This window comes from Cotesia glomerata, linkage group LG3, assembly GCF_020080835.1.
Source record: "Cotesia glomerata isolate CgM1 linkage group LG3, MPM_Cglom_v2.3, whole genome shotgun sequence".
Lineage (NCBI taxonomy): Eukaryota > Metazoa > Arthropoda > Insecta > Hymenoptera > Braconidae > Cotesia > Cotesia glomerata.
In genome coordinates, this window is record NC_058160.1 from 3310382 (window position 1) to 3322758 (window position 12377).

The following is a 12377-nucleotide window of genomic DNA, read 5'->3' on the forward strand; positions in this document are numbered from 1 at the left end:
ATTTAATGAAATTTTACTTTTGCATTCGTTTTGACGTCATTGTTGTTTAATCAGACAGAAATTTATTTTTTTTTTTTTTTTCGTATGCAACCCTAGTAGTATTTTTATTATTCATTATGAAATCTACTTCCATTTCGGCTGCCGAATGGCCTTTTTTTAGTTGCAGTTATCAAAACTAATTTGCTTTTCAAATTAGACTTCGACATTCGTGCAACACAAATGCTCTTACCCTCCTCAAATTTAAAAAAAATTGGTATAAAAAAAAGTAACAAATACTGTGATTTAAAAATTTATGTCAAAAATCGTCTCCCGCGGAATCGCCCTATACATAATGTATTATAAATTTATTAACTATTATAAGGATGAAAATGTTAATAGATAAAGACGTGTCTCTCTACATATGATGATTAAATTAAAAATATAAATTCCGTCATATCAATTCAGCGCTGTTATTTAGCGTCAAAGACCACACGTGTTCGTAGACCCTCGCGATTCGATTCAGAACTTACTTCTCTGCGGGAGACTCGCAAATGCATAGAGATATATATGTAGGACAGTGCCTGATACAGCTTCTTACTCCCATCACCAGCTTAATTTGTACTTGAGTAATTTAATAACAACGCGAGTCGAATTGATTAATTAAAAACAAAAAATCACCGTTTAGATACACCCGACATGGAAAGGTAGATTTCTCAATTTTCGCACATAAGAGCTGAATATTTTGTGATTAACTTTAGAGCGCTCTTAAAATATATAATTTACCTACAATTATTTATACAATAAGTCATAAATAATAAATAAATTATAATAAGGCTACTCCATTTCAAAACAGTAACTGATATTTCTTAGTTTTTTTTTAATTTTCTCTAAAAAAATGTTTTTTACTCGAAATTTATAAAAAATTTGAATTAGACACAAAAGATATATTAACAAGAAAATTTATAAGAACAAATCATCTTGCTTATTTAAATTGAAGTACTAAATAAGCACTATTGGTTACACCTGATATGGAAAGGTAGATTTATCAATTTTCGCACATAAAAGCTGAAAATTTTGTCACTAACTTTAGAGCGCTCTTAAAATATACAAACTTTAAAGAAATTATACATTTAATAGTGAAAATTGTAGCTTATTTCATGAGCTATAACATGCAATTTATGAAATCGCGATACAATAAGTTAAGCAGGAGCTATTTTAAAATAATGCCATAAAAGTTATTATTTTTAATATTTTCGGTGACTTTAAAGGCAGTGGAAAAAATATAAAATTTTTTATGAGAAAAAAATAATACTACGTAAATTGAAGATAATTATATGGACTTTAAGATACAATTGACAGAATTTAGTTATCAATTATAGTTTTAGAGTTATTTGGAAAAATCTTGCAAAATTTTTATTTTCATAAAAATGAAAAAATTTCTTGAACCACCCACAACTTTGGAAGTAATGGACCGATTTGCCCGTTTTTTTAACTTGACCGAGGTTTTCGTTGATACTAAAAATTCGTCAAGTTTCATCAAGATCCGTCAATAATTGCGGCTGTAATCGTGCTCACAAAGCCAGTTCTATCACACATACATATATAAACTTTTGAGCTGGTGTTATTTTTCTGCATAACTCAAAAAATTAAAACAACAGAAAAATTTTATGTAAACTCCAACATGACTACCTTTGCAACAAGCCGATTTCTAACGAAATCTACCTAAAAATTTTCTTGGCTCTATAAAATATTCATGAAGATTTATCTTAAGATTGAATTACTTAATACTGAGAAAATATTTTTATCTAATTTCATTAATAAGTTTTTTGAATTCTCTCGTGTAGAATTTTATTTTATAGTAATTTGTTTCTCAAATTCATTCTAAAAATCATTAAATGTCTTTCAATTTCAGTATTAACATTTTTCAAGAGGACAATTTTCTTGAATGTAGATTATAATAATAATTGTCTCGAGCCATTGAATTTATTTCTTGAAGTAAACTTTTTTTTTCTAATTATTTTTTATCTTCCAGGTTTTTGCACCCCTGAAACAAGAATCTATAACGAAATCTACCTAAAAATCCAACAATGTCGATAAAATAAAGTCTAAAAACCAGTGAAAAAACATTTGACCAGTTTATTTAGATTAAAATTATAACGCGTTACTCGTGATTTACAAAATCAATTAACCGGAAAAATTTTTAACGGAACGTAACTTAGCCGGTGAACAAAAAAATAAACTAGACAGTTGGTGATATAATTATCATCATCATGATCATAAAAGGTTACGGTTCGGAAGACACAAAGTAACGACGACACCTGATGGCCAGGTGGTCGCTCAGTAGATCGATGATAGTTGGAAAGGAAATAGTCATCAGTCATCCAGAGCTCAACTAAATATATTTTCCTTAAAATATATTCTTCCTAGTGCAGTACTATTTTCAAAATTACATTACTTCTCATCTGGAATAATTAATATAAAGCAATTAGAAATGATTGGATAATTTGAATTGGTAAACAGAATAATAACGAGTATAAGCATACAATACTTGATTGTAATTTCGAAGTGAATTACTGCGGGAAGAAAACGACGGTTAAAATCTGCACCTGCTCGATCTCCTTGCGAATAAACATTCCGTTGGCTTCTTGTCCCCTTGCCAGACCATTTTCTCTTACACTCTTTCCATATCATCGTTGCTTATGTTATGGTTATTTTGTTTGTTGGTTAAATAAGTCTGGTCATGATGGTCTACACCGGAAGAGGGTCTAAGGTAAAGCGACATTAGCTTGCTGCTGAAGAAGATATCGTCGTAAGAAAAGGAAATAATCGTAGCCAACGGAATTCACCTGCCTTATTATTTGTCTTTTAGTCTTTCCGTTTCCTATTTGGACCCTTGATTTCTTGTTTTTTTAATTTATTATTGTATTATATAGTCACTTATCATTTGACGGTTTGTCGCTGGATTTTACTCCATAGAGTTCGAGGGTGTTCTTCATGTGTTAGTTTGTCATTAGCCATTAAATTTTTTTTTTATTAGCTGATGTAAAATAATTTTTAATGGAAAATTACTTCAGCGGTAATTGAGAATTTTTTTATAAAAAAATTTTTCAATAAAAAATTACTTTAATAGTAATGAAAAATTTTTTATAAAAAAAATTTATCAATTACAAATTAATTCAGTAGTTTTTATAAAAAAATATTTTCTATTAAAAAATCACTTCTAATATAAAAATTATTTTGGTAATAATCGAAAATTTTGTATAAAAAAAATTTTAACAAAATATTTGTAGTAAAAAAAATATTTAAAAATTAGTTTTTGGTAAAACCATTAACGAACCCTTCTTTCCGATCTTCAATAAAAGAAAAAGTATCGAATATTCCCGTTAATTAGTATTATTTAATATTACTAATAATGTCGCATTAAACAAACGCTAATTGAGAAATTTTTGCACAAATTTCTTTCAATAAAAAATTACTTTAATAGTAATGAAAAATTTTTTATAAAAAAACTTTTTCAATAAAAAAAATAGCTTTAGTGATTGAAAATTTTTTATAAAAAAAATTTATCAATTACAAATTATTTCAGTAGTTTTTATAAAAAAATATTTTTTATTAAAAAATTACTTCTAATAAAAAAATTATTTTAGTAATAATCGAAAATTTTGTATAAAAAAAATTTTAACAAAATATTTGTAGTAAAAAAAATATTTAAAAATTAGTTTTTGGTAAAACCATTAACGAACCCTTCTTTCCGATCTTCAATAAAAGAAAAAGTATCGAATATTCCAGTTAATTAGTATTATTTAATGTTACTAATAATGTCGCATTAAACAATCGCTAATTGAGAAATTTTTGCACAAATTTCTTTCAATAAAAAATTACTTTAATAGTAATGAAAAATTTTTTATAAAAAAACTTTATCAATTACAAATTAATTCAGTAGTTTTTATAAAAAAATATTTTCTATTAAAAAATCACTTCTAATATAAAAATTATTTTGGTAATAATCGAAAATTTTGTATAAAAAAAATTTTAACAAAATATTTGTAGTAAAAAAAATATTTAAAAATTAGTTTTTGGTAAAACCATTAACGAACCCTTCTTTCCGATCTTTAATAAAAGAAAAAGTATCGAATATTCCAGTTAATCAGTCTTATTTAATCTTACTAATGATGTCGCATTAAACTAAACAGTCGACCTACAAGTTTGTGTTCTGCATGTTTAGATACAAATCACATTGTAGGTGGTCGGTTTTAACTTGTACTAGATAAAAATAGTTAAAAAACAAATACATACTGATATCTGAATCTCCTCAAACAGTCAAAATTATAAAATTAATAGATTTTTAGAAACAAAACTAAAACTCAAAGTTTTGCAACCGGATGAATTTACTTCCCGAATTTTATCAGCTGATTAAAACGCCTAGAATTAAAATAAAATCCATAATCTATTTTTCTATAACACAACCAAAGCAAAAAAGCATTGACATGATTTATAGATCGGCGGATCAATGTCAAAAACTGCGGGTTTTTTTAAAGCGCAAACTCTATTAATATATAATGTATAATCCATAATGACGAAATTATCTGTGTCTCCCATTATACTCCGGTATAATTACATACTCAGCCAATTTGCTCATTTATTATACATTGGTATTATTATATTATTAATGCGTAGAAATAAATGAAAAATTTGTTTGCAATAAAGTGATACGTAAACTTTTTAAAGCAATTATAATTAAATCAACGCTCCTACCTAGTCTTTCTCTCTATTATTATTATTATTATTATTATTATTATCATTATTATAAAGTCCTTACTACAAACCGATGAGATTGTAGCCTAAGGACATACGAGCTGACGACGATAATAATAATCTCATTCTACTTTGTATATCACACGATGAAAGAAGACGAGAACGAAACGCAGCGGAGGAGTGAATATGATCTATGGCTAAGGGTAAGGTAATACATTGAGAATTATTTTATTATTATTGTCATATATTATGTATCACACACTTGGTCAGCAGCACGTTAGTTCCTTGAACTTAATCAACATTGATTAACTCTTGCGAGATTATTTTTTAAATTATCATTTCAGCTTCCTATCATAATATCTTTAAGAGATGAAAAATTCATACTTGTAGTTTTTTAAAATAATATTTCTTCATGAAAATTAATTTAGCATTTGATAATTTTTTTTACAAATAAATTATGGCAAAAAAAATTGACATGTAGAAATTTAAAAAAATAAAAAATGCAATTTTTTTAGAAATAATTCTTTCTAACTAGTTAGTTAAGAAAAATTTTTAAATTATCAAGTGACTGCTTTAATGTCTTTTTTTCTTCATTAATTTTAATTCTAATAATTTACTACTATAAAATTAACTACTGATTATTATTAGAATTTTTTTTAACAAATAATTAAGTGTTAAGAAAATAGTTTATCATAATTTATTTGTTGAAAAAAAAAAATATTCAGTTTAATAATGATGATGACACTGAAGTTAGCAGACTCTTAAAAATTTTTGATTTTTTTTATTAATTAAATTATAACTAAAAAGACATTTTTAAAAAATTGCACTTATAGCTTTTTAAGTTTTTTACATGTGAAATTTTTTTTTTTTATTTTTTAATTGAAATTTTTTCAATAAAAAATTTCTAAAAATTTTGAAATATCTAACTTCATTTTCATTAATAATCAATATTACTAAAGTTAGCCGATGTTTTTAATTTTTTGATTTTTTTTTTTTTAATAATTAAATTAGAACCAAAAAATATTTTTAAAAAATTGCACGTATAGTTTTTTAAATTTTATACAAATTAATTTTTTTTTAATTATTTTTTCAATAAAAAAAAATTCTAACAATTTTTGAATATCGGCTAACTTAATTTTCATTAATAATCATACACTGATAGAAGGATTTGTTTATAGTTAAAAATATTTGTTAATATTTAACAAATCATTTATTAAAGACCACTTTTTAGTCTTTAATAAATATTTCTTAGCATTTAAAAAGATTTATTAATATTTAATAAATGAATATCAGATTTATTAAATACAAACAAATTATTTTAAATACTAACAAATATTTGTTTAATGCTAAAAAGTGGTCTCTAATAAATTATTTGTTAACTATTAACAAATATTTTTTGATACAAATAAATTCTTCTATCAGTGTAATCTATACTAATAAATGGAGAGCCGGTATTTTTGTCCGGTTGTACTGCGAAAACTACTGAACTGATTGGAATAATACTTATACCATAAGATGCAGCGTGTTTCACAGAAGATTTTAGTATATGATATGGTGGTGATTACTTTACTTATCCGGAACTTATATTTCTTTGCCTTGGAAATAATGAATTTTTATTATAACTAAATTTATTCTATTCGATTGTCATTTGTTTAAAATAAATTTTTTAATTCTATTGGTTATGTTTATATACTAGGCAGATTTCTCACTTATGAGACCTGCAATTTCTTTAACTGAAACTTTCAATGCTCATTACAAATTTTTTTTTTCATATCAATTATTATTCATTTTTGTAAGAAAGACACGAGAATGTTATAATGATTGCACATGGAAAGTTACAATGAATATTAGCTAGAATAATTACATGGAGAAAAGGTGCATGCCAATTTGATAGAATTGGGAATCTGTGCAAGTAAAAACAATACTCTAATTAAATTTCAAGTCTAGATCTAAAAATGCAATTCTATAAAGCGCCCAGCGGAGCGGGCGAGTAACAGCTAGTTTATCATAATTTATTTGTTAAAAAAAAAAAAAATTCAGTTTAATAATAATCATGACACTGAAGTTAGCAGACGCCTAAAAATTTTTGATTTTTTTTATTAATTAAATTGCAACTAAAAAGATATTATTAAAAAATTGCACTTATAGCTTTTCAAGTTTTTTACATGTGAATTTTTTTTTTTAATTTTTTAATTAAAATTTTTTCAATAAAAAATTTCTAAAAATCTTGAAATGTCGGCTAACTTCATTTTCATTAATAATCAATATTACTAAAGTTAGCGGACGTTTTTAATTTTTGGATTTATTTTTAATAATTAAATTAGAAGAAAAAAATATTTTTAAAAAATTGCACTTATAGTTTTTAAAATTTTTTACAAATGAATTTTTTTAAAATTATTTTTTCAATAAAAAAAATTTCTAAAAATTTTTGAATATCAGGTAACTCAATTTTCATTAATAATAATAATAATTTTAAATGATAAAAAAAAAAAATAAATACCTTAACAAAAGAATGAAATTTAACTTTGCTAGGCGATACAGGTGGACTCTGTGGTGGAGCTCTGCGCCCAGGAGTAGCTTGAACATTCTGTACATCCGTAAGATAATTCCTCTTGACTAACCTGCTCGTAGATTTAGGACTGGACGTAATGTCACTTTTATTTTTAATAACCACCAAATTTTCCTTAGTGTTCTGCCTGACGTAAACTTGGTTGAGCCGTCTCAAGTTAGCAGCAGTGTCACTAAAACAAATTTTCCGCCATACCTGAGACACCATGCTTATCGCGCACAAATCTTGGGGGCTTAAATACGAAAGGATTTTCCCGATAGCGCGCCAGTGGTTGCTTTTGTCCCCCAAGAGGCTCAAAATGTCCACAGTTTCTCTTCCGGTGTAATCCGGCCGGCCACCAACTTTACAATTAGTGCAAGTGCGCTTGCTAAAATTCAGCCTTCTGGGTTCCACCGGCTTGGTAATTTTGCTGAGATTGCTGATCTTCAACTTGCTGAATTTTTTATTCTCCACCGACGTTATCGCCGGAGGCTTGCTGGTCTTCGGCGAGAAGGTAAGCTTCACCGGAGTTCGGGGGATGAATGGTTCAATTAATTTACCCTCGCTGCAAATGTAGGGTGTGCTTTGAGGCACAGCCCGGATTTTTTCGACGTCTTCCTGGACCGGCTCGCAAGCCATATAAGTCGAAGTAGTCGCAGTGCATGGCGACAGCGGCGTAATTTGAGTCTTGGACACCGCTGTTGCAGGAGTAACTGCTCCCAATTGAATCCTGTTGCGATTTCTCAACCTGTGGCTCTTTAAATCAGCGCGAAATTGATTCCTGTCCATAGAAATGCTCCCATTTCCGTCGAGACTCGGCTCCTCGAAGCCAGAATCCTCGGAGCCATTCATCAGGCTGTTAAATTTCAATGATTTTCGGTGCTCGCTTCTCAGCCAGTACTTCTTAACTTCCCTCGACCTGCTGATAGACTTCCTTGCAGTCGACGACGTACATGACAGATATCCACTGTCTGCACTGTCAAACGAACCTGACCAATTATTATTATTATAATTATTATTAAAATTATTAGGAGTGACATTTAAATGATTATTTTTATTGTTATTAAGATAACTTGAATAATCAATTGTACCGTGCGTTGTTTCACTTATTTTAACATCCATTTCAGCCATTTCAATATCCTCGACAGTATTTCCATTCATTTTTATAAATAAATATTTATTTTTATTTACAAAACAAAAAAATATTATATTACACTTTCCCAATTATTTTTATTAATATTTTTTTCTTCACTGAAATCTTGCTTTATTTATTTTATTTTATTTTAGTGAATAGAAAAAAATTTCAGGACCCGTACCCCCAGATGCTGATAAAAAAAACAACATGGCACCCTTGCTATTGTTACCGTAGATCCGACCTTCGTTTGACACTTTTTAACATAAAACTAACTTCACACAACTAATATCATAAATTATTTAAATAGATTGTTAAATAAATGACAGCCATGATGAATTTTTATTTTAAAAATTGCAATAAAAAATTTAATTTTATAAAATTAAATTAAAAGACTAATTTTGGACGAGAGGTAACACAAAATGCGACATGACAAACGTCACTAAACACAAACTAATAACTAAACACAACTAACACGCGCGAGGGGTAAGTACCGAATGCAGAGAACAGAGAACTTGGAAAAATAAGACCCGCGTCGCAACCACGCTTTGCTCCCTCTCCTTTGTTAGTTTGAGGTTCGGAGAGAGAGAGAGAGAGACAACGGTGAGTTTGAAAGTGTTTACATGCGGTGGGGGATGCTGAGAATTGGGAGAGCCAATGGGAGAAGAAGGAGAGAACCGCCAGCCGCAGTTGCTAAGGCGACACTACAAGCTAATTGCGCAGATACTTTTTTACTGCGCAGTTTTTCAGCGCACCCAAAATAATTATGGGATCTTTGTGTAGGTGGCGCTGCTGGGTGGACTAGTGGACTAAGAGAGTTGATAAAGTAGAATTTTTAGTTTGTATTTTATAATTTTATAGACAAACGTTTGCACAACGTGTCTAACACTGAGAATTGTTGTGAATTTTGTTTTTATAATTTTTTAATTGAGTTTTAATTGTTGGGGAATTAATAATTGGAATTTGAAATGGAAGCGTCAAGCAAAACTGATTCCACAGCTCCTCCTGCTAAGCAAGTTATGGTTTATGTTTGCGGAGGTGAGTTTCGGTTTTATAAACATAACCTATGATATTAAAATTAACAGACATTAAACAGTTTTTAATTTTTTTTTAATCAATAAAAATTATATGATACTAAAGTTAGCCGACGTTTAAAAATTTTTCTATTTTTTTCAACAATTAAATTGCAAGTAAAAAAATACTTTAAAAAAATTACACGTATTTTTAAAATTTTCTACATATGAAATTTTTTCTTTTAATTTTATTGTAACAATTTTTTCAATAAAAATTTTCAAATGGCTAATAAAATTTGATGTAGAAAATTCGAATAATTCTAAGTTTAATTTTTTTACTTATAATTTTTATGAAAATTAAATTAGCCGATATCTAAAAATTTTTATTGAAAAAATTATTACAATAAAATTAAAAGAAAAAATTTCACATGTAGAAAATTTGAAAAATTATACGTGCAATTATTTTAAAGTATTTTTTTACTTGAAATTTAATTGTTGAAAACAATAGAAAAATTTTTGAACGTCGGCTAACTTTAGTATCATTCAAATTTTGTTTAATAATTTTTTTTCAATAAAAAAATTCTTAACACTTTTCGATGCCGGCTAATTTAATTTTCATACATAGCCTATATGTTTTGTTAAATTGTTTGTTTTATTTAATTTGATAGTTACGAAATTTTTTTTTTGTAATTAAATTAATTTTAAATTATTGGTTTTATTTTTAGAATGTCATCATGATAATGAACTCCGCCAAAAAGATTCAATCAGGTGCAGAGAATGCGGTTACAGGATCATGTACAAAAAACGTACCAAGCGTCGTATCCTTTTAATAATATAAAAATTATCCTGATGGGGTTATTTGGATTTTTATAAATAATTTAAAATTACACTGAAATTAATAAAGACTTGACAGCTTTATGATTTTATTTAAAAAGTAAGTGAGTAGTGTAATTATACTTTAAAAAATTGCACGTTGTTTTATAATACTAAAGTTAATGGCATTAAAGTTAGCCAACTTTTTTAATTTTTTTTTTTTTATTAATTATTAAATTAGAACTAAAAAATATTTTTTAAAAATTGCACTTATAGTTTTTTTACGAATTAAATTTTTTTTTATTTTTTTTTGTTACAATTTTTTCAATGAAAAAAAATTTTTTTTATTTTTAGATGTCGGCTAACTTAATTTCCATCGTTGTTTTTAGTTTCATGTTTAAATTTTTTTTAATAACTGAATTGTTTTAAGAAATGTTTTAATCGTTAAATGTCTATTAATTTCAGTGTAATTATTATTAAAAATGAAAATTTTTCCTTAAAATAATAATTTAGTTGTTGTATTCGACGCCCGCTGAGTTTTGGAGCCTTCAATATCCTTGTATAATATTTCTACGGCTACAATTATAAGTTATTACAATAAATATGTTATAAGATATTTCAATAAATAAGCTGAATATAATCAAGCAATTTTTTTATTTACAATAAATAAATTACAATTATTTTTGTGATTTAAAATAAGAGATAAAATCGAAACCAGCAGCTACAACAAATTTATCAATTAATATTTCAAGTGATAATAAAAAATTTCGACTACGGTCCCACGTCTGATATAATTTGGCAAAAGCCAATAATTGAAATTTAAAAGAGGAATCAGAGGAAGACAAGGTAGATACATTGAATTTTAAAAATAATATGTGATTATTGAGCTGCTGTTTATTGAAAATTCTCAAACCTTAAAAATTTTGTTTTAGGTATACAAAATTTAAATGATTCATAAAAATAGCAGCAATATCGAGGCTACTTATATATAAAGTATATATTATATAGATATTACAATAATATATATAATTATTAGCCAGGAAACGATCGATAGTTGTTGATACATGAGTGTTATGTACAAGTTTGTTTTCTAATACTGACTTTGGAAGCAGCCAGCCTCAACGTCTAATTCAATTTTTCTTTACGATTATATTTTTAAGGGGGAACACAACTGTGAGGATCGAAAAAAAGAGGTAATTTTTGGGAATTTTTTTGGCAGGGAAAATAAAGGAATTTAGAAATCGGGTTTCTTTTATTTTATTAAGAGTACATTAAATATTATTACCCTGAATTTTTATTAAAAAATATTCAATTATTACAAAGTTATTAACAATCTCGTAGAGCACTAGATAAAATTTCCTCCTCTATGGTCGGTTCAATAACTCAAAAACGGATCATCTGAAAATAAAAATCCAAATTGCTTTTTAATCAGTAAGGATGTAGTTATCGTCGCACGGACGGAGTTTAAATAATTTTTATTTTAAAGATTTATTTAGCCGGGTTAAAACAAAAAAAAAACAGTAAGAATAGTGAGAAAATTTTCAATCAGTCGCCATTTTTTTAAAAATTAAAATTTTCAAAATTCTGTACGTGCGACGATAACTACATCCTTACTGATTAAAAAGCAATTTGAGTTTTTATTTTCAGATGATCTGTTTTTGAGTTATCGAACCGACCGTGGAGGGGGGGAAATTTTCTCCAGTGCTCGACGAGATTGTTAATAACTTTGTAATAATTAAATATTTTTAAATAAAAATTTAGGGTAATAATTTTTAATGTACCCTAAATAAAATTAAAAAAAAAACCGATTCCTAAATTCCTTTATTTTCCCTGTCAAAAAAATTCCCAAAAATCACCTCTTTTTTTCGATCATCACAGTGGTGTTCCCCTTAATTAAATTAACTCCAAAGATAACTTATATAATTATCAAATTTGTTGATATGTTTTGTTTATAATTCTCAAAAAATAAAAGACGTTGACCCGGCATGGACGCTTGTATACATATTCAACTTATAAATCTATCATTTACACCACTTTTATTTTTTCAATATTTGCAACGCACATTACATACATCAAACACTACTTTTTTAATATTAATAATAATAATGATAATAAATCTAATTTGTCGTTTATTTAA

The 12377-nt window shown here is 26.9% G+C and overlaps 2 protein-coding genes across 3 annotated transcripts in view; one reads left to right on the plus strand and one right to left on the minus strand.

Moving 5' to 3' along the window:
• LOC123260773 (F-box only protein 43-like) overlaps positions 1–9097 on the minus strand; it is a 34158-nt gene extending 25061 nt beyond the window's left edge. Inside the window, exons 1-2 of one of the 2 annotated variants that reach the window (XM_044722102.1) lie at positions 8374–9096; positions 7235–8271 (exon numbers count right to left, since the gene is read on the minus strand). In XM_044722102.1, coding sequence (XP_044578037.1) covers positions 7235–8271; positions 8374–8443 — 1107 coding nt within the window. In that variant the 5' untranslated portion in view covers positions 8444–9096. Of the gene's footprint in view, positions 1–7234 lie in introns of both variants that reach the window. The other variant, XM_044722101.1, reaches the window with a different exon arrangement.
• A 119-nt stretch (positions 9098–9216) lies between these two features.
• LOC123260823 (DNA-directed RNA polymerases I, II, and III subunit RPABC4) lies at positions 9217–10880 on the plus strand. Its single transcript, XM_044722180.1, has 3 exons — positions 9217–9452; positions 10153–10245; positions 10754–10880. The coding sequence occupies exons 1-3, from the start codon at positions 9383–9385 to the stop codon at positions 10774–10776; spliced, it is 186 nt and encodes a 61-aa protein (XP_044578115.1). The 5' UTR covers positions 9217–9382; the 3' UTR covers positions 10777–10880.
• Positions 10881–12377: the final 1497 nt, after the last annotated feature.